This window comes from Adiantum capillus-veneris, chromosome 9, assembly GCF_014529385.1.
Source record: "Adiantum capillus-veneris isolate H3 chromosome 9, ASM1452938v2, whole genome shotgun sequence".
Taxonomy (NCBI): Eukaryota; Viridiplantae; Streptophyta; class Polypodiopsida; order Polypodiales; family Pteridaceae; genus Adiantum; species Adiantum capillus-veneris.
The window spans coordinates 66,837,999-66,860,971 of NC_140939.1; the positions used below are offsets into that span (position 1 = coordinate 66,837,999).

General features: G+C 47.3%; 1 protein-coding gene across 1 annotated transcript in view; it reads right to left on the reverse strand.

Annotated features, from left to right (window-relative positions):
- Positions 1-22,973, reverse strand: part of NDP1 (Tetratricopeptide repeat (TPR)-like superfamily protein) — a 140,393-nt gene that overhangs the window by 74,770 nt on the left and 42,650 nt on the right. The window contains exons 4-5 of the mRNA XM_086519777.1: positions 12,482-12,528; positions 12,260-12,404 (exon numbers count right to left, since the gene is read on the reverse strand). Of these exons, the coding sequence (XP_086375903.1) occupies positions 12,260-12,404; positions 12,482-12,528 (192 nt within the window). The remainder of the gene's footprint in view (positions 1-12,259; positions 12,405-12,481; positions 12,529-22,973) is intronic.

Below are 22,973 nucleotides of genomic sequence, written 5' to 3' on the forward strand. Positions count from 1 at the left end.
TCTGCTTACTGATCACCTTCGCATATTCATGGATGACTTTTCCACCTTCTCGGGTGCTCAGTGTTCGACCCCAGTAGAAAATCTAAAGGAGCATCTTGCTCAGCTCTCTGCAGTCTTCCTCAGGTGCAGAGAGGCACGTTTGAAGCTCAATCCGAACAAATGTCATTTTTTGGTCACAGAGGGCACACTGTTGGGCCATGTGGTGTCTGCTCAAGGTTTGGCACCAGACCCAGAGAAGATAGTGGCCATCTTGAAGTTACCTCCTCCCGTAAATCCCAAAGGTGTTCAGAGCTTTGTGGGCCACACCGGCTATCATCGCAGGTTCATACGTATGTATGCACAGGTGGCTCAACCATTGACCCGGCTCACCAGTGCTGCTGTTCCCTTCCGGTGGTCAACACCTGAGGCCGAAGCATTTGCATACCTCAAAAAACGTCTCACTGAAGCGCCTATTCTAGTTGCCCCGGATTGGGCCCTATCTTTTCATGTGCATACAGATGCCAGTCTGCTGGCTGTGGGTGCTGTGCTGACTCAGCATAGCAAAGAGTTCAACTTGGATCGCCCTGTACATTATGCAAGTCGCCTGCTCACCAAAGCAGAGCGAAACTATAGCACCACAGAGAGGGAAGGATTGGCTATAGTGTATGCTCTACACAAATTTCGTCACTATTTGCTAGGGGTCCACTTCACAGTTATCACTGATCACCATGCCTTGCGCTATCTGCTTAATAAGCCACAGGTTGCAGGTCGAGTATGGCGATGGCTCCTCCTATTCCAGGAGTTTGATTTTGAAGTGGTACTCCGTCCTGGTAAGCATCATGTAATGGCTGACCACCTCTCTCGCATTTACACAGGCGAAGAAGCTACCGGGATTGCGGATGACTTTCCAGATAGCAGTCTTTTTAAAATAGATACAACACCGGAATGGTACGGCGAGGTCCTATATTTTCTATCTACTGGGCTGTACCCAGAGAGAGCATCCCCACTGCAAAAGAGGAGATTGCTGTTGAAGTCCAGGCCTTTCACTCTGATCGGGGGCCAGCTCTACAAGGGGGGACCAGATGGTGTTCTGAAGCGTTGTGTCTCACCTCATGAGGTGGAGCATATTCTGGAGGATGCCCACAATGGTCCCACTGGTGGCCATTACCCTGGTCACATCACTGCTCAGAAGATACTACAGAGTGGTCTGTGGTGGCCCTACATTTTTAAGGATGCAATAGCATATTCTAAGGTTTGTGATGTGTGCCAGAGATGTGGGCCGAAGCCGAGTAAGCAATCCAACCGCCCTTTGCAGGTCTCGATGGCGTGGCTACCTTTTGAGAGATGGGGTTTGGACTTTGTGGGACCAATATATCCCCCGGCTCAACCAGGTAATCGCAAATATCTGCTAGTGGCTACAGACTATGCAACAAAGTGGGCAGAGGTACTAGCGACAGTGGATTGCACCAGCAATACAGTGGCCAAATTTTTATATGAAAATATTTTATGCAGATTTGGATGTCCCTTAGAGATCACCAGTGATAGAGGCACTCATTTTGTCAATAACATGATCTCAAATTTGCTGGCCAATTACAAGATTTTTCATCGCAAGTCGTGCTCTTATTATCCTAGAGCCAATGGACAGGCCGAGAGCACCAACAAGGTTCTGATAGCTCTACTGAGGAAAGCATGTCATCTCCATCCAGCATCGTGGGCTCAGGCTGTGCACGGCACTCTTTGGGCATACCGCACATCTTTCAAAGCAACAACGAATCAAACGCCTTTTCAACTCGCTTTCGGTTTGGAAGCCATAGCTCCATTTGAGTTCAACTCCGGTTCCCCTAGGGTGGGCAGTCTGCGTGCAAGTGGGGGCATGGAATCTACCTCTATCTCCCGTCTCACCTTATTGGATGAAAGCCGCCTTTTAGCTTCTCGTGCTCTGCAAGTGGAACAACTTCGTCGCAAAGCGTGGCATGATCGCCACCTCAGAAAGCCAAAAATAACGCAAGGCACATTGGTGCTACTCTATCAGGCAAAATATTTGAAAAAAGCAAAGAAGCTGGTTCCAGCTTGGCAAGGGCCCTTTAGAGTACAGGAGGTTTTGCCACAGGGGGCTGTCCAATTAGTCACTTTGGAAGGCGTCCCTTTGCCACTGGTAAATGGCTCCAGAATCAAGTGCTATTACTCCTCTGAGTAAAGGGTATGCAACTTTCCGCCATCTGTAGGTTCGATGGCCCATTTCTCTCCTCCCCTCTAGCTTTCCACCAGAATAGATGTTCTGTTACTATCTCAGTTTTTGCTATGTTGGTAAGTTTCCACCTCTCCTCTAAGATATCTTTTCTCCACTCAGTCCTCCTGGTAATTGAATATTATCGGAACTTCAACAGTTCAGTCGCTCCTCTAATTGTTTCTATCCTAAGTGTTATTTGCAATCAAATATTAAGGTCCTTCCAAACTGCTGCTATCAGTCAAGCTTCTAGTCAGAGTGTTTTTTTTTGTTCAGTTGAAAAAAATGGAATCTACTTGGGCATTCTGCTTAGACGACTGCTTAGACGACGATTGAGGCTGTCTATATAGAGAATATGGCCGAGTTTTGGCAAAGAACTTTTGATTCCAATTGCCGCAAAAAAAAAGAAAAAACCTTTGGTGCAAATAAACTTTCAGCTTTGCTGCAGAAAGAAAGAAAGGGGGAAAGTACTCTTTGGTGCTCCAAAGCTGGCTACTAATGATCAGTGCAAGCCTTAATACCCTTCTTTATCTGAGTCCTCTCTTCGTACCTGCTCAAAATTATCCTATCTTTGTATCTGCTAGCACTTTGCTACTGTTGTGCTAACTCCCATTAGACCTTAATAAACCCTAGTCTCCCAACCCCTCGCCCCTACCTACTGCCTCCTACCCTTACTTAAACCCCTCTAGCCCCTACCCTCTCCCAGCTTCCCCTCTCGCCCCTACCCTATAACCTCGCTCCCTACCCTCTCCTCTCGCCCCTATCCTAAAACTCGCCCCCTACCCTCTCATACACCCCCTCTCGCCCCTATCCCCCCTCTCTCGCCCCTACCCTCACCTCTCGTCCCCTACCCTCTCCTATCCTCCTCTCTCGCCCCTACCCTCACCTCTCGCCCCCTACCCTCTCCTATCCTCCCCTCTCGCCCCTATCCTAAAACTCGCCCCCTACCCTCTCTTACACCCCCTCTCGCCCCTATCCTAAAACTCGACCCCTACCCTCTCCCACACCCCTCTCGTCCCTATCCTCACCCCTCGCCCCCTACCCTCTCCTATCCTCCCCTCTCGCCCCTATCCAAACATCTCGCCCCTACCCTCTCCCGCACTTCTCTCGCCCCTATCCCCCTCTCGTCCTTATCCTCACCCCTCGCCCCCTACCCTCTCCTCTCCTCCCCTCTCGCCCCCTACCCTCTCCCAGCACCCTCTCGCCCTAACCGCCCTCTTTCGCCTGGTTCGAATTTACCCTACCTTAAATTACTCGCCCAGCCTAACGAGTAGCCGGAGAAATCTAAATTGTCTGCATCCTGCTACTTTTCCATTGGCTACTCAGCGGCTCTGTTTGTCATCAGACCTCACCTTGGCAGGGGTAGCAAGAAAAAGGTAGAGATGACGAGGAGAAAAGCTCGGGTTGAACAATCAGAGAGCGAGGCAGATGAAGTATCTGCAAGCGGCAACAGCCATGACATAGATGACTTTACCTCCAGTGACCCAAGTGATGAAAGCTACAAAGCAGAATCAGCAGCATCTGAGGATTCAGATGTAGATGTAAATTCAGAGTCAGGTGCTTCCAGTGATCCAGAGGAACAATCAAAGGTGGCTCAGAAAAAAGAAAAGCCGCAAATTATCACTCATGAGATCAAGAGGCCTGCTTCTTCAAAAAATCGCACAGCATTTTCATTACATTTTCATATGCAGCAACCTCGACCATCTCTCAGTGAGGTGCTTTCGACTGCTCAGCTAAGGACTCTGGGTCTCACAGAATTGGCTGATGCAAATCTATCTGATACTATTCCAGCAGAACTGATACATCAAATGCTGAAAAACTTTCCAAAGGTCCGGGGCCACAAGCTAACAGCTACAAGGCTTGGCCATGCCATGGGTATGACCAACTTTCCAGCTGTGAAGTCTACTACTCGCACTTTCTCTTTGTTGCCCAAGGACGCGACGATTCAAGCATGTAAAGAGCTATTGAGCTCGGATCACCCAAATTATGAGCGAAACAGACGGCTTCTCGCAATCTTCAGGTATTACTTTCTGGCTCGGGATGCCAAAGAAGACAAGGTACAAACAGATATTCTCACTACATTCTCCCACTGCGACGGGCTATACTGTTTAATCCACACTATCCCATGTGGATTCCACCAAATTCTCTTCAGCTCTCTGCAGTCTAGGGCTAAAAGATTTCGGGCCCAAGTGCAGTCTGTGCAGTTAACTTTTAGATGTTTTGCGGCGCCTCTCTTGGCATGGATCATAAACATACCTATCAACATAAATGAAGTGGATGAGGAACAGGGAACCTCGAAAGGGAAAAGGAAACCCGTGAGCATGCAAGTAGACCCCACAGTCACCAAGAAAAAGAAGATCAAGGCGAAAGTGATGAAGGATACAGTGAAGTCTCTACTCTCCTTGCTAGTTTCTGAGAGACAACAGACTAGGGTACATCTTCAGCATCATACGTCCACTGCTACACCTGGTTCTGCTATGCCGACACCAGTGTCTACTGCCGCTCCTCAAGTGAGGATGGTCACTTCACCCATACAGGATCCTCTTCCTTCTTCTCCCATCTTCACTCATACACCGGTCAACATATCACTCGCTCCACCTACAACAACAATCTCTGAAGCACCTTCTACACCGAGTGTCCCTACTTCTAGCTCGCCGGTTGTGCCACCATCTGCACCTACTTTTAGCTCGCCCGCAATGCCTCATGTGCGCCCTCCAGCATCACATCCATCTGAGGGATCTTCAGGTAGGACCGACTCCACTTCTCTGTTTCAGCTTTCAGAGAAGTTGCTTCAGTACTCCAGAGCTGCTATTGCCACCATCGAGCTAGGCGTGGAGCAGCTAGCTGCAACCCACCAGCATCACTCCGCCACATACGCAACTATGGAGGGATCCCAGCGAGTTGCCGAGAGTGCCATCGCAGATCGAGATGCAACGATTTTTGCACTACAACAGGCATTGAAGATAAAGTCGAGAATCATTGATGACCTCAAAGCACAGGTGCAAGGATTTCAAGAAATGCTTATGTATGATAACAGGCCTACCCAGGCTACTGTGGGATATGGATGGACTAGGCCAGGGATACAGGTCCAGAGTCCAACCACCTTTGCAGCGCCAGCAGGTCCCTCTCAGCCCTCTCAGCAGTTCATGGGACACTACCCAGCAGGTCCCTCTCAGCAATCTCAGCAGTTCATGGGACACTACCCAGCAGGTCCCTCTCAGCCCTTTCAGCAGTTCATGGGACACTACCCACAGCCCCAGGTCCAGTACTTCACTCAACAAGAGTCTCAGATCCCGATGCCACACATGCAGAGCCAGAGTGTTCCTTGCTGTGATGGTGCTACTGGTGCACACCGCCATGGTTGCGTTACTAGGCGTCCGGAGTTCACTTCAGGGCAGGTACTCCCATCCGCTGTGCAGCAGATGGCTGGTACAACCACAGGAAATCAAGGTATGCAAAGCACAGGACAGCAACCGCATGGTTACACTATTGATCTGATGGCTCCTCCCGAGCCGGAAGCTTCTGGAGCAGCAGTGGGGACGACCCTTTCCCTTGGGTGACAGGACTGTGCTCTTACCTCATCTTTCATAGTACATATAGTTACTTTTGCAGTTTCATTCAGTTTTGGCTCACCAGTTTCATTCAGTTTTGGCTCACCGAGACGGTGACCAGTCTTGTGGCGGGCAACCTGTAGCCTGCTACAGTGTCACTTCACAGGACAGGCAGTTGGACAGTTAGCTACAGTTGGTCTGGTTCACACTGGACGGACCCTTTGGCTGGGAGTGACACGTGGCAGGGTACCTACGGTGGTCTAGTGGACGTCGTGGCCAGGTCACCACCACCACTCAGTTTGGAGATAGACTTAGCTTGCTGGACATTTATGGGCCGTTGGTGGCTCCTATGGTTGTACATATCAGTAGTCGTTTTGGGATAGTTCTATCTTATCTTGCACGTAGTCGTCTAGAGAGTCTTACACAGAGCACTGCTTCACCATCCCTGCACATCTGAGCCTCGACACCCATTTGTACCTGTGAGTCCTGGGCTGGAGCGGAGTGTGCTGCCACGCCAGAGTCTGTACAAGGTTCTTGGAGCTAGTCGAGTCCACATGTTCTGGTCCACTGTTGTGTCTCTGTCGTTATCCAGTGTTTCTGTGTTGTTATCCGTTGTTTCTGTGTTTCATTCTGTTTGAGAGAGTTTTCATTTGTTGAGTGAGATTGTCACGCACATTGCACTGGGGACACCCACACTGTAGAGAGCACGACACATTATCCGCGCTACACATCTTCACGCGATACTCATGGTCACTGTCTCGCGTCTGCAGACTCAATTTATGCACAAATTTTGCATCCACAAAATTGTGTGAGCTTCCATTATCAAGGAGTACGGTCACGTTGTGACCATTGATCTTCCCGGGGAAACGGAGAAGATCGTGCTTACCAAACACTTTGGTGCTAAAAGTACAGTTAGTGTAGAACTGTGCGCTAGATGATGGATTTCAATTTGAATGACATCAGAGTTACTTGAGATCTCGTGAATCTGAACCGAAGGACGACCTTGCGGTTTCTGTGTCTTCTTCTTCTTGGGGCAATCCTTGATTTGGTGACCTGTCTGGCCACATCCGAAGCAACTCCCCTTCTTCCCTGCATCAGCAACTGAAGCATTTTTGGCTTTTTTCTTCTCCTGAGAAGATCTCGGCGGTGATTTGGACTTATGCTGGAATCGAGGTCGCTTCCTCAAAGCGCCCTCACCGGATTGATGGTCTGCAGTTCTTTTCTTCTCATAATTCCCTCCATTTATCAAATGGAACGTCCTGGCCTTTGCCACTGCATCCTCGACATCAGTCGGGGCTTTGTCCTTGATTAAGGCCCAACGGTAATCTTCATGTAATCCCAGCAAGTTCATGTGCACAGCGTGCGTGGAATCCACCTTGCAGAAGGTGAGCGCTTCTTTGAAAGCCATGGTGTACTTATCAAAAGGCAAAGCTTTCATCGAAAGACTCTACAGTTTGGCGTAAGCTTTCAAAGGATCCATTTTGGCGAAATCCCTCTTGAATTTCACACAGAAATCAGCCCACGTCATAGGCTTCTCTGTCATGTCACGCCACCTGGTAAGCGCCTTACTACGCAAATAGAGAGGAATTGTATAAATCCTCCGTTCATCATGCTCCCCATGGAGATCAAAGTGTCCAGGCCACTTAAAATAAAAGACACTTAATAAAATGTAACGAAGAGAGAGGGTAGCGTAAAAAATCCAGCGCTGAGAAAAATCAGCCGTAAGCTGTAGACGCGTGGAGAAGAATCGAGCCCCCGTGCACCCAACGTGCGTGTGTGTGGCCACCACGCTCGCGAGCGCCAGTTTGGAGCCGCGTTGGACAGCCAGCCTGTTACGCTTCTTTTCTACAGCCTCAACGCTAACAGAAGAGGAGAGGACCACTCACAGTTGAGGAGGTGACTCACTCACTCTCTCTCTCTCTCTCTCTCTCTCTCTCTCTCTCTCTCTCTCTCTCTCTGCACTTAGCACAAAGGAGCATTACAGAGAGAGATTTGAAAGGATATAGTATGCTGAATTTTAATGTAAAACCAGCAAGTGAATGATAAAGACACTGATTTTCATCGAAAACCAGAAAATTCAGTAAAAATCCTCCAATTTTCAGCACTTCCACCTGCTCAATTGCTGAATTTTATCAAAAATCGGCAAGAAGCACATTAAATTTCATTTGCAAACATGCTCATGAGAAGAAATAATCGATTAAACAGTTAATTCATAAAAAATTGCATGAAATGGTAATTATCCGACTCTAACCAGCCCGTAGGTGTGCACACAGTCCTTCGTGCAGCCAAGCCGGCTCTGATACCATGAAACGAACTTTGGGAGTGGATCTCTTGGCTACACGGACCGCCTACAGACACGCGTCGGACAAATCACCCGACCATAGCCACCATCTGGCAGCTCCCCCGTGCTGGGGCCAGCGTCTAAGGACGTAGGCGTGCACATGTAAGACCGAGCGTCGCATACCACCCGGCCTCACCTCCTCAAGGTGACCTCGCGCACTCCTAGCCTCGCGGGCTAACCACTGGCACTCTGCCAATGGGGGTCGATAACTGCAAATGAGGCCTTGGCCTCCCTTTTATAATAATGGCCGGCCATACTGGCCGTGTTAACACTACGTCCGCCCGGACACTGGACGCCCATCCCGAGACGGCGTCTGGGCTAGATCCCCTCCTGTGAGCCGGACATAACATCTGGAGCAGCAACAACCTACTTGCACGGAGGAGCGCCTGAGACAGCCCCTTGTTTGGAACCCCATGGTTAGCACTCAGAGAGGCCATTTGGTTGGTAGTAGGCCTCATGTTTCTTGGGGTCCCATAGCAGAGGGTCGAGCACGCACTTTAGGTGACTGGCTACAGTTCTCAGGCTTGTCAGAGGAGCTTCAAAGCATCCACCTACAGGGCATGAGAGGGGTGCAGAGCATGTGTCACGACATCACAGAGGCAGTACCAGCTGAGTGGCTCACACCTCTCGAGTCAGCCGCGCCCAGCAGCCGCGCCCAGATGGATGGGGGCCTTCACGCGACTGGAGGTCCTCATTGCAGTTCGGGCTTGCTCAAATACCCTCCCTGTTTGTCAAGCTACAGGAAGAGATCCGTTTACACCAAGTTTTAGTAGAGGCCCCACAGGTGGCACAATGCTGTTTTCAGAGGATCCGAGTTGTGGGCATCTGTGGGAGGACTTGTGTCATAGATCCTGACCCAGTAGCTCTTGAGATTGGCCACTGGAGGCTGTGGGCTTTGGAGAGTTGTCCAATGGCATGAGTGCAGTGGGATCCTGGAGAATTGTTTTGGAGGGACCCTTTCACCTCAGCCGACCATCCACGTGTCCCTTTCTTTCACTACACTGTTCGACTGTGATGTCACATTTTGGCAGCATGGAGAGAGGCTCATCCTGCTGCAGCACCTCATTGGCAGGAGGAGGGTCTCAGAGCTGAGTTCTTATCAACTTTTTGGGCGAGGTTGTGGGATGCCAGATAGCCGCGGCGAGTTGCTTTGTTCTAGTGGCTGGTTGCACATAGAGCTACAGCAGTGGGGAGCTAGCTTGTACATAGTGGTCTCTCGGCAGCATGCGCAACTTGTGACCATCTTGTGGAGAGTCAGCATCATTGTCTTCGGGACTGTCTTATGGCATAGCAGGCTTGGCTTTGTGCCCTTTGGCTGATGCCAGCTCTTTCTACAACACGGCAGTACACTTGGGGGGCAACTGCTTGGTCCACTCTCACGGGCCTGGCACTACAATTTGAGCTATCCTCTACTAGCAGGATGATAGTGATGGAGGGGGGTCGACCTACACTCCAGAATGCTATAGAGCTTACTCCACAGGAGTGGTGCAGTGAGAGAGAGGAGTGTTGGGAGGTCGTCTGCGGCCTAACACTTTGGTTCATCTCGGGGGCCCGCTCCTTCAGCATCTTTCAGGCTCGCCCTGTACCTGTAACACCGGCAGAGACAGTTCGTGATCTTTGGCTAGAGCTGATCCATACTCTTAGGGGAAAGTTTGAGAGACTCCAGGGCAGCTTCGACAGCATGCGGGAGCGTAGGGAGGCTTTCCTTCGACTCTGGCGCCTTGGGCCTTTCTTCACCATGGTCCAAGGTGTGCTCAAATGGCACTACTGTCCACTAGTGTGGCTCTTCCCTCTTCCCATCTCCTAATTTAGCCTCATTGTACATATGCTGTTTTTTCATTGGGAGAGTCTCCCCTTATGATTGTTGTAGCCCTATGGGCCGAAGACTGATGAAGGATATAAACTCAAGAATGCTTTTTTGTTTACCGAGAAAAAGATCCTTCTATTAGTTAATGAAACTGCCCACAGTTGCACATTGGTGCGCTACCTACTCTCCAAGCCTATCGCCCTCATTAGCTTCTGCATCACACTACCCTTGGTTCAAACGGAGGCAACGACAAGTTCACTGGTTCAACCTTCAATCATCGAAGTCCTGCAACGCCCGTCAGAGACCGTAAATCTTGCTTAATCACACCCTGTTCGTCAAGCATCCTTAGAAGAGGGCCTTCCCACGGGCAGGAAATCCAAACTCTTTCACGGCCCAACAAGCTAGAGGTGATTCACATGCTCATTAGGGGTAGCCTTGTTGTACTAAGCGTATAAGCATGAAACATTCCCCTTGAAGTCCCGCTAGCAACACCAGACTATGAGCACATCTGTAAAGAGAAGACACAACTCAGATCCATGCATCTAAAAAACCCATCCTACACATAGTGCCCTCAAGGAAGTCCCAGTCAACTCTATCGTAGGCCTTCTCAAAGTCGAGGAGCATCACAAGATCCTCTCCTCACAAGCGGGCGAGGGCAAACGCCTCCCAAAAGGTGATGATGTTGTCAAGGATACTACGCTCCTTCACAAAAACCGTCTTGACTCTCATGTATCATGCTCTAAGTAGTGGCTGAATTCTCAAACTTAGAGCCTTTGCAAGAAATTTGTAGGCAATGGTGATGGGTCGCCACTGCCGAATCTCATCAAGAAATTCCCCCTCCTTGGGGATGAGGTAGATCAAACCCACGCTCATGTTGTTAGACATCTCCCCATGTGCAAAATGTGCTGGTATGCACTACATAGGTCCTGTCCAAGCACCTCTTAGTTCCAAGAAAAAGCTGGAGTCAAACCATCCTCTCATGGGCAACTACCACGAGGGAGTGCTCTGTTAGCCTCCTGAAGCTCCTAGAGGCTCGTTGTCTGGTCCGTTAGATGGTTGGTTATACGTTGTTGTTGGGACAACTTAGAGATTATCCTAAGGCTTCTTTTGTTAGTAAGCCTCATATTAGGATTCCTAACATCCCCAACATAGGGAGAGGCTGTTTCAGAGCTAAGTTTTATGCACATATGTCATAGTCATTGAAGCAGAGGTTTTTGCAACTTTTTTAAATGGAGACGACTCATGGATCTATCCGACCTGGGTGAGAGATTACAGTTACAGTGAGATTACCCGGTCTCATCCCAGAGTTTTGGTCATATATTTCAGAGACTGGAAAGAGTCTTGATGTGCTTTTAGGTGAGGGAAAGGACCCATCTTTCATAGATTGGGAAGAGTCTTGGTGTGCGTTTAGGTGAGGGAAAGGACCCATTTGATGGATACTAGACCCCATCCTTTCACCTCTCTAGTGCAGGATCCTCCTCGCTTTATCTACCTTCAGACTATCCATGGAGAAGACTTGGCAGAGGGTGTTCTTTATTGGGATTCTTGAACACCGCATTGATAGTGAGAGACCAGGCGTATGGAAGCTTGATGGACTCGCATGGTTGCGCATGAGCAGAGACAACAGGTGCAGAACGAAGTAGAAGAAGAGAGACAAAGAAAAGGAGCAGCAGAAGATTGACAGGCAGAGGTGTCTCAGCCCAGTATTGTATATAGGTGCAGGAATTCCACAGCTGAAATTCCGCCTACACACGGCCCTTCTTCCTCAGGAGTAGTACCTCATCTAGGGCCTGATCCGATAACCCCTGTTGAAACCTTCCCCCCATCTTACCCCCCCCCCCCCCCCCCCCCCCCCCCCCCCCCTCCCCAAGAATAAATCTGATAGAGATGAGCTTCGGTTTGCTGTCCGATGACTCAGTATGAGGAGAATTTTCCGCCTCTTGTATCTTACCAGATTGTATGTGTTAGGAGACTAAGAGGCTGAAAAACAAGTATCAGTCTTGTTTTCAGTAGGATATATATAGTCGTATTTCGATTACCCTCTCCGATGTAATTGACATTTTCTATGTCTTATCTTGAGGAATGTGGGCTCAAGAGGTTGATGTAAAAAATGATGTTTCTCTATTTAAAAAGGAGACCACACCTTATGCATTAGGTGTTTTTCCACACGTGCACATTAGCAAGAGCGGGTTATAAGAACAATCAAAATCCGAAAGTGAGACATGGTTTAAGCGGCACTTGCTAACTGAGTGCAGGGCATGCAATACAGCACGAACTATTTTGAAGCAGGTTCAAACAGCCTGCAGCTTCCGCAAATAGCCTCAACATATGACAGGTTGTCAAATTCTATTTACCTGTAGGGTTTGGCATTTCAGCAAGTCTTCTTAAAGCTAATGCTTCATACTTAATGTCTCGAGAATCCTCTGAATCAACTGAAAGAGCACCTTCCTTTTCCCACAACCTTCCAAAGTCAAGTGCATAATCCATAGCTACTTTATCCTACACACCAAATTCCAAGATTAATCAATCTCAATTTCAAACACAAGCTCACTAAGTTCATGCTCTGTCATACTAACCTGATGCAGCTGGAGACACAACGCAGTCAAAGCCTCTAAAGCAGCTCCTGTGAAACAAGTAACGTTAGTTGGCGCATGTCTGGTCTCTAATTCCTTATCAAAATACGATCAAACACTCGAATCAGATTGTCAAAGCCTATCAATGCCTGCAAACAATTCAAACTTTTCTCATGAATGCATGATCAAAATTAGGTACTTTGTACATGACCATATTGACAGTAAGGAGAGAAATCACCAAATATGTAAAAACTTCAAAGAGAACCCAGAGGAGCGGTAATAGTTCTTAGTTCTTAGCCATCGCCAAAAAACACACACGCAGTTGGTAGCTTTTCTATAGACGACAAGCCCAACACAGGCTATCTAGCTGTTATCCCTTTCATCTCTCCTCAATTAATTAAAGGAGAGACCTGAAAAGACTCTTCCAGGCTGGAGGTTGTGTGCTAAGGGTGAAGCACTTTGGCAGTTCTTCAAATTGGGCCAATGACAAATGGTCTCAACTTTGGCCGGGTCCATCTTTACACCTTTCGCTGAGATGATATGTCCCAAAAAGTCTCTCTCACTCGCGAGAAAAACTTACTTTTTTTTCGCATTTACAACCAGTTTAAGTTGATGCAGTGTCTGTGGTCTCTGCCCCACTCTTTAGAGAAGATGATGATGTCATGAAAGTGCCCACAAATGATCGGTGCCCTCTGAAAATCCTATCCATCATGCGGTTGAATATAGCCGGAGCATTCATAAGTCCAAATGGCATCACCAAATATTCATACAAACCAAAAGTCATCCTGAAAGCTGTCTTGTAGACGTCTTCAGGAGAAATTCGGATTTGATGATAACCATTCTTCACATCAATTCAGCAAGTAGAACCCTGAAGTTTGTCGAGTATATCATCAATCCTCAGAATGGGAAATCTGTTTTGGTTCATTATTTCTTCATTTTGGGCTCCGCTAGGTCAGTAAGATGGCCAGCTCGGTGGTGTACTATCGGGAATCAAATCAATGGTATGATCTTTCGGACGAGCAGGAAGTAACTCTCCTGGTAAGCCTTCAGGGAAAGTAGTCAGCCTGAGCTTGCAGAAATTCTTGTTCTTCCTTTTCAAGGTCAAACATATTTGACCTTTGATCATCATTCAATTATTGAAGAAAATTGAGTAAACAAAAAGACTGGATTTCATTAATCGGGAAACGGTAGACGAGGATACCAGTAGGGCAGACTCGCCCTTCAGTACAATCTCTTTGCCCTTCTCATTCTTCAAGATGGCTTTCCTTGCCCTATAATTGATCACAGCACTATTCTTGGGGAACCAAGGGATTCCTCGGAGAACGTCACACCCTTCCAAAGGCATGATGTAAAAGTCCTCGCGCCCTAAATACCCCTGACAATGCAAACGTAGTTTGCCAATGAAAGGTGTAATGGCAACATCCCGTCCGGGTGCCTCTCGAACAGTCTCAATCGGTGGCCCCATTTCCTCGGGCGTAATTCCAAGTCAAGCCACCAATTCGGTTGAAATAAAGTTGGCCTTGGCTCCTCCATAAAGGAAAAATAAGGGCTCCGTGGTCTGGCACTTTGCCCCATGCTTTGCAAAGTTCGGTACTTATGTCCATCTGATCAGGGTCGGTCCTCACAAAGTCTGGTGTCAGTCCTGCTTTCGTCTTTCCTTTTCTTCCACGCTCTTCGGCTTCTCTTGAATTCCCTGGTTTGTGTTTTGGTGGTCCTCTAGTTCTTCTTTTCAAGAATTCAGTCCAACTCTTTCTACAAGTACAAGTTGCACTTTTCTGCACTCGTCTGTCCTTTCAGCTTTCCTCCCGACCTGAGAGGAGAGTCAATGGCCTCACACCATCTCGAGTGAATCTCATCAATCTGGTAATCCTTCGGGTGTTTCGCAAATCTGGGGTCTCTGGTCAATCTTTTAACACATGTATCAACCATCAGTTGACGTTTGTACTCTGCTCTCGCAAACCTTTCCGCCAAGAATTTGTCCAAATCTTCATTCTGTTTGTTCTTTAGTTCCCGAGCCCGATTTCAATTTTTCTTTGCCTACCCACCGAGCGGTGTTGTCTATCAGATTCTCCGCGAGAACCCGTGTGTAATCTACGGTTCTTCATGGCTTATGCCCGGTAAGACAGAGCGATGAAGATGGGAGCGCGCGCAATGCGCGATGCACAAAGGGTGGGAGTGGCTGATACATAGATAAAATCTCGACCGTTCTGTCGTGTTCTTCTCGAGAATCTGTGTGCGCTGCAGAAGGGATCGGATCCTCCGTAGAAGAAGAAGCTTTTTGAGCTTTGATATCATTGTAACACGCTTGGAACTCCAAGCAAGAAATCAATAACAATACACAATTCGCTTGGAGAGAGAGAGAGAGAGAGAGAGAGAGAGAGAGAGAGAGAGAGAGAGAGAGAGAGAGAGAGAGAGAGAGAGAGAGAGAGAGAGAGAGAGAGAGAGAGAGAGACGACACGGTGTGGCATAGTTCCGTGCCAAGAGGTATTGGCCCCAAAGTCTAACACCTGTTTTGGTATTTCTTTATCATTAATCATTGCAAAGTACAACTCCCCAGGGACCTCTGCTCTCAGACTCTACGTCTAGATGCTCTGGAGAGTGAGGCCCTAAGGGCTCTTTTATTCTTACAAGGGATGCCTCAAAAGCAGAGCCCCAAAAGCAATATGCTCAAAAGCAGTCAATCCCAAAAGCGTGTGCTCCGAAAAGCTGCCAGCATGAATCGCAGAAATCTATACAGCCTGTCACAAACTACTGATGTGTCAAGTCACTGAAGAATAGGGCCAACCTTCAGATCACGGCTGAGGGGCCTAAACCCTCAGAAGAACAAGCAACAGCAGAAGAAGAAGTCCTACCAGCTTATGGGACCCCGTCAGATGGAGCCCAAGAGACATTAAGGAATTAAAATAAAGCAGGATCCACACACACACAAAGGCTTGCGCATTAGCTAATGACGTGGCAACTGTACAGAAAACCTTGATTTTGCGTTGACATGCTGACGTGGTAATTTGTACGGATTTTCGCGGTTTGCGTTGCTGACGTAGCAATTGTACGGATTTCCGTGATTTACGCTGGTAGCTTTCGGGCATTGCTTTTGGACCAGATGCTTTTGAGTTTGAAGGCTTTTCATGTAAACTGCTTTTGGGCCTAGGGCCTTTAAATATGAGGCCATGGGCTCATTCTCTGGCATGCTTCCTGGAGAAGGTGCAGAGTTTGGAGTACCAGCTTGTACTCTGTTGATGCAATACAAAGAAATACCGAAAGGGGCGTCAAGGTTTGGGGTCAATACTCTCTGGGATAGAATTCCACCACTCCGTGTCGCGTGTCATCTCTCTCTCTCTCTCTCTCTCTCTCTCTCTCTCTCTCTCTCTCTCTCTCTCTCTCTCTCTCGGTTCAAGTGTTATTGGAGTGCTAAAAGTCTGTTCAATCTGTTCTTTTCTATTGGCACGTGGTGCCGCCTTGTGACACAGCTTGCCACGTGGCACAGCCAGCACAAAACACGGAATTTTCGTACAGCCTTCTACGTCAGCATCCATACGGTTTGCCACATCAACATGTCAGCGCGATTTATGGAACTCTCTTTCAGAGTGCAAGCTTCTGGTCTTTAGGGTTTTAGGCCCCTCGGCCGGAGTACCATAAGTTGGTACAAAGTGATGACGTGGCATGCCTAACAGGCACAGGAATGGCAGAGTGGACAAGAGAACTAAACCGACCAACTTAAAGAACTTTTGAGCACTGGCCGAGGGATATCTCAAAGCTTAAAGTCTGACGCTGATTTTCGTAAAACGCGTTGACATACTGACGTGGCAGTCCGTATGGATGGTGACGTGGCACGACTGTATGGATTTTCCACAAATTACGCTAAGATTGCCACGATGCAATCTGTACGGATTTTTGCAAATTACGTTGGCTGTTTTTGTCTGATTTCAACGCTCTTTGGGAAGCGGATGCTTTTGGGGATTAATGATTTTGGGGAAGTGCTTTTGGGACTCTGATTTTAGGCATCCCTTATAATGTTTATAAGCGTCCCTGGGCCTCACCTGCAGAGCATCTGGACACGGAGTTTGAGAGTAGAGGACCCTCGGGAATTGTACACTGCAGCGAGTAATAATAAAGAAATATCGGAAGGGGCGCCAGTCTTTGGGGCTAGTGCGTGTAGCCATGGAATTCCGTCTTGCCGTGTTGGCTCTCTCTCTCTCTCTCTCTCTCTCTCTCTCTCTCTATTTATTTTGTTAATCTGACTTGATATCAGATACACCGCATTGTAACTTCCTGGTCTCATAGGTCACTTTGGCCTTTTGAAGACGTTAATATAACATTTCATTTCATTTCTCTCTCTCTCTCTCTCTCTCTCTCTCTCTCTCTCTCTCTCTCTCTCTCTCTCTCAAGAAAGCAGCGGATGCTAGATTGTCCAGAGCCTCTGTGGCCTTGGGAGGCTTGGAGAGGATGTGTTCACAAGTGCAGTTTCAGGAACCACGAACAAAACTTTGGCTCTTTGATACTGTGGTGGCTTCAGCTATGCTTTATGGGGTCCAGATTTGGGGACCATCTGTGGATCAAGATGATTGGAAGTCAATGGAGAGACCTTTGGTATCTATGATTTCCTGAATGATTAGAGCCAAGGCCTCCGTACCACACGCGATTATTCGAGCGGAACTAGCTGCCCCTCCGATAGAAATTGAAGCTCTTACCAGATCAGTGTCCTTTATACATGGTTTATGGGATACAAATAATTGCCGATATACTAGATTGGCCCTCAAATCCTCTCGACAATTAGCAACGAAAGGAGATACATCATGCTGGTATGCGCAACTGTCCTCGTGGTTTCAGAGACACGGGTTCAGTATGGAAAGATTACCCCCCTTCCAATACTATCTTGAGGCTCCATCACTGGCAATCACACGAACGGAGATTAATAAAATCATCCGCCGGGATTTTATACAGTTGGACACTAAGAGGACATGGGTAGACCCTACACAAGAATTGGGCACGAAGATGGCCGACTACAAAGAAAACTTTCTACAGCTATCTGAAGATGGTTTTGTGATTCGCCTGAGCTACATGGATACCCACCTGTCTCATGGTTTGAGATGTGCTATTGGTCAGATTCGTACATCCTCACACCAGCTGGAAATTGAATTTGGCAGATTTAGGGGAATCCCACTAGAGAGCAGAATTTGCAAGTTATGCGGAATGGAGCCGGAGACAGAATTACACTACATATGTCATTGCACCGTATATTATGAGATACGTGGGCGTTTCCATTGCCTATTTAAAGAAGGCTTTCGACCTCTAGATAGAGTCATGCAATACCAAGATCAAAGGTGCTTAGGCCTGTACCTACTGGAACTACATCGGCACAGGGATAATCTAATGAGAAGACAAAGAGCACTACAGCCTCAGAGGCAGATCACAGATTTCTTCGGATCGAGAGAAGCAGGAATGGAAGGAGAAGCAAGAGGCCAGCAGCGAGCACAAAGGAGTACCCACATTCATACCAAAGGCACCCTCATTGACAGGGCGATTGAGCTTAGGAAATCGAGACGACCACGACCGAGATGTAGAAGCACACTTCACCGGAGGAGACTACAACAAAGGATTAGAAGCATTCTAGCCAGACACCCAGAATGCTCCTAAGAAGTTTATCTAATACTTTGTATTTAGTTTTTTCGCATTTATTTTCACACTTTTCAGACATTGTAACAGATTCACCACTTTTGTATAAGTTTGGTCTCATAGGTCACTCTGGCCTTTTGAAGACGTTAATATAACATTTCATTTCATTTATCTCTCTCTCGTTCTCGTCAAAGTTCAGTGAGTTTACACTTTTTGTTCGTGTGTTGCTATTGATTTCTTGCTTGGAGTGTCTAAGCCTGTAACAGTGGTATCAAAGCTTCAGGTGTGTGCTTTTCTGAAAGCATGCCGGTCCTTCAAAAGCACACAAAGGATTTAAGATTTTGTTTGTGAAAGAATCTATGTCCCTGCCCTGGATTTACTAGCCACTGCCACCCTTAGTCCATTACGCATTGGGGGCGCTCCTATCTTCATCGCTCTGTCTTAAGCCATAAAGAAGTCAAGAGTGGGGCCACCCTGAAATGCCAGCCACGGACAAATTTCTGGCGGGAGAGTTCGCCAAAGCGGAGTACAATGTCAACTACAGGTTGACATGTATGTGAAAAGATTGATCAAGTACTCCATAGACCTGAAATTTGCGATTGATGAGATTCACTCAAGATTGCCTGATGCCATTTACTCTCCTCTCAAGTCGCGACGAAAGCTGAAAGGACAAAGAAGTGCAAAAAAGAAAAAACTATACTCGTAGAAAGGCTTAAGCACTCTCGAAAGAAGAAGAAATCAGCGGATTTCCCTGGTTATTGGGCCGGGAAGTTGACTTTCCAGGTGGCAAGCAGATCCAAGAAGCGTGTTTGTTAAGGATGACGCAAATTTTTCTTCGTCTTTAAAGAGTTTTGATAGTTCGTCGTCCTCTAGTTCTAGTGAGGGTGAGAAACGGCGTAAGAAGCAAGAAAAGCAACTTTCAGAAAAGTCTAGCAGACATGGGAGGCCATCTAGTAGTTCAGAGGAGCAAAGCCCGTCCTCTTATGACAGTAAAGAGATGAGCAAGAAGACCAAGGAGTTCAAGGAAGGGGGTCAGACCGTCAGGTTTGAGGCGGGAACTGGATGACAGCTCATCACAAGATTCCGAGCAGTAAGAGGATCAAATGGTAGCACATCCGAGGGTTCCGACAAACTAAGGGAGCCAAATGCAAGTTCATCAGAGGATTCCGGAGAAGTATGGGAATCAGATGATAATGCGTCTTAGGGTTCTGACGATGAGACTGACGTGGGAGCGGACAGGGGAGGCTGGCAAGGCTACACACAAGTCCTAGGGCAGGAAAGAAAGTAAAGGGAATCACGTGGTAGATCACAGAATTCCACAGATTCTGATTGAGGTGCCAAGGACAAGGAGGCCAGTAGGGCTTCTTGGAGGTCACAGGGCACAAGAAAAGAGAAAGGTAAGCTAGGTCCAATTTTATCAAGGGTACTTTTTGGCCCTTGATGCAAATTGGATGGAGGAGAACGTCGCAAATTCTCTTCAAAGAGAGTTGTACCTTGAAGCGTTTGGGCTATTAGCAATGTCTATGCCAAAAGTTACCGATGAATCAACAGGTTGAATATCGTGCGGTACAGACTCCACGAGAGGGGAGCCACTCTACTCCTTTGGCACAGATTGCCTAGATGGAATAAAGCCACTAATTTCTCATTGAGATTTTAGGTACTGATATGTTGACAGTATTTTACGGAATGACTTTATGAACAGACGTGTACTGAACTGGAAATTTTCTTAATTGAATATTGTTAAGAGACATGTAGAGAGATGAATTGTTTGCAGCATTTTGTTCGATGAATGATTTGAGAGTAATGTTAAAGATCGGCGAGATCTAGATGTGATGGCTAAGTGAATGTGAATTGAATGAGATTCTAGTGCATCAAGATGTCTATCTAGATGAGATGATTAGATATTGTTGTGAGCGCATCAAGAGTTACGGAACGATGAGATGTGTGCATAGTGGTCTTGCACGGTCCCGTACGTTTTGTACATGTACGAAGATGTGCAGTACTAAACGAACAAAAAAAATTTGAGATGTATGACGATATCACATACGTTCAAAATAAGAATAATAATAATTCTTAAGTATAAGGCCTAAGCCCTTGGACAAATTACAAATTACAATTTACAATACTACAATATAAAGAGTCAAGAATCAAGAGAATGAGCATAACATAAATCAAAAACAATAAGTAGAGAATCAAGATGATACAAAAAAGTGGGGGGACCAAGGGGTTTCAAAGTACTCAAAAAGTGACACACCCAAATGGAGAGACTAAAGACTAAAGACTAAAGAAACAAGTCTAAGAGCTTCTAGTCACTAGTGCTCTCATCACCTTCCTCTTGCAACTATGCTCATCAACATCATCCTCTTCCTCACAAGAGTCAAAGGATGACGGCTCATAATCTCCATCACTAATGAGATTGCCTTCATCATCATACTCTGCCTCTCTAGGCTGCATAATGATAGGCCTACGATTAAGAACATCCTCCGTAGTGATGGCCGCCACACTAGAGCCGCTTTTGGAGCCTCGCCGCACATAGGTTCTAGGAGCCTTCGAGGGTGTTGTTGATGCTCTCCCTCTACAACCACCACGGGGAGTGGAAGCCCTTGCACCTCTATCTCTTGTAGTTTAGTCCATGTAACTCCATGGAAGACCTTCTTGAGTGATTATGTGTGAGAAACCCGGTGATCAATCTCCAAGTAGAGCTCACCAAGGATCACTTGCTCCTCAGGGTCTTGCTCTTTGTTGACACTCTTTAGAGTTTCAGTCGTGAGCGTGAGATGCCCTATTTGACAATTACAAGATTAAACAATGATAACATAAATGATATATTCACTCTTAAAGATTAGAGTTTAGCAAGTGGAGTAGACTATAGAGTCTAGAGTGTTGACTTGTGAGTGTACCTAGCGAGCCATAGGCATCTCATGCATAGAGTGCAACATCATAAATTGGAGCGACAAAAGATAAGTCGCTCTAACTACTTTGTTGAGAGCTTGTTTCGGATGTTGGTGTGGATGAGGGAGTATGCGGACCAATTCCGCTCACATGCTCCCGATGAACAATCCTAAAGCACATCAAGAGAGGCATAAGTTATAAGAGACTAGAGTTGAAGGCATATGTTAGAAGATTAAGCACAAGTAATAAGAGTTTAAGACTTGCCGTTTACTTGACCAAGAACCCTCAGAGCAAGTCTTTTGAGAGTGGACAATTGATAGCCAAAGCTCTCACACTGAAATAGAGGCTTCACCAAGGATTCCCGCGTCCAACACAAGTTGGAAGTAAATGCGGTGCCTCGTTGGTCGCTATAGTTGGTTACCTCTTGGAGAAATGCTCCAATCTCCTCTTCTTTTAGCACCTTAAAGAGGTACTTGTTGCGCTCCCCAATTAGCTCTTGATTTGCAAAGAGTTCGGGCTTCTTGCAAGCCGGATACAAGAGAGCCGCAAAGTAATGGATATGTCTCTTCATCCAATCCCACCGCTTTTTGATTAGGAGGAGAATGTCGTCCCTCTTGGGAGAGTCCTTGAGGTAATCACTACAAGAAGAGAGAGGTAATGTCCTAAGTAGAGAAACAAGCATGTAGATGTAGAGAAGGTACAAAATTCAAATGTACTATAATTCATAAAAGTAAATACAAAGAGAATGTATTATGTAGTTATATCGTGCTCCATCGGAAGGCCCATCTAGGATTGTAGACTTCTCAATTTCCTTGAAAGCTTCCCCCATGAAGTGCCATAGAAGCCCAATGGTTACCCCCTCCATGTTGGTCATGCTGAGAGCCTTGTACAAGAGCAAGATCGCAATGATAAGACCTTTAACTTCTTGCCAAAAATCCTCCCGCAAGCAAAGCCATTGGATGGCTTTTGCATCTTGTTGTGAAGCGGCGGGCTCTTCATTCATCCATTCCTTGAACTCATCGAAGACCATGGTCTTTTGGATCTTGTTTTGCACATCATAGAGCCACTCGAGAAGTAGCCACATAGTGGCAAACCGAGTGACCGATGGCTTCTTCAACTCAAGGTTGGAGTAGGTGCGGTAAATTGCAAGCACCCTCAATTTTCCATTGATGAAATTGACGATGGAGAGTGCTTGGTTGAGGATATCTTTCACCAAATCTAGCTCCCTTATGTCCTCCATGAGAAGGTCAAGGCAATGAGAGGCACATGGAGTCGTATGCATACTATGGTTGGAAATTCCTTCTCTAGCCTCTTACTCATTGCCTTGCAATTTGAAACGTTGTTGGTAATCACTTGCACGACATGCTCCTTACCAACCTACACAAGGAACATTTGCAACAAAGAGAGTTAAAACTTAAAACATAGGACTCATTGGCAATTGCTAAAGACATAAAGGCTCGCTTTATGGTTTAATCTCAAGAATGGCTTTACGGATGTGCTTGTAAATGAATTCCATGGTCACTTTCTTCTCTCTTGAACCCGCATCCACCGCCGATGCTCGATCGAACCCGTGGCGCCACCGGCGGAAATGAGCTCTGACCGCTCGAATAGCCAACGGGCTCATCAAGATGACCATGGCAGCCATCTCTGGAGTCTCAAAGTCTATCTGATAGTATCCTCCTCCAAGAAACTAGATTTCAATGATCTTCCTCACCTCTGCTAGAAGCAGGGGGGTGGGGGGGGATGACAGCGGCTCTGCAAAAGCGGGCGGAGGAGCAGGTCGACAGTGGGCAGCGTTGGGGGGGGAGTTGCGTGCTGGCCAGGGAGGGGGCAGGCAAAGCAAAAGCAGCAGGCGAGCCGGGGGGGGGGGGGGAGAGGCGCGAAGGGAGAGGGAGGGAGTGGCAGGGAGGATGGGGCAGGGCAGTGGGTGGGGAGGGACCAAGGGCAGCACGAGGGGGAGGAAGGGAATGGCGAGCTGGGATGGGTAGGG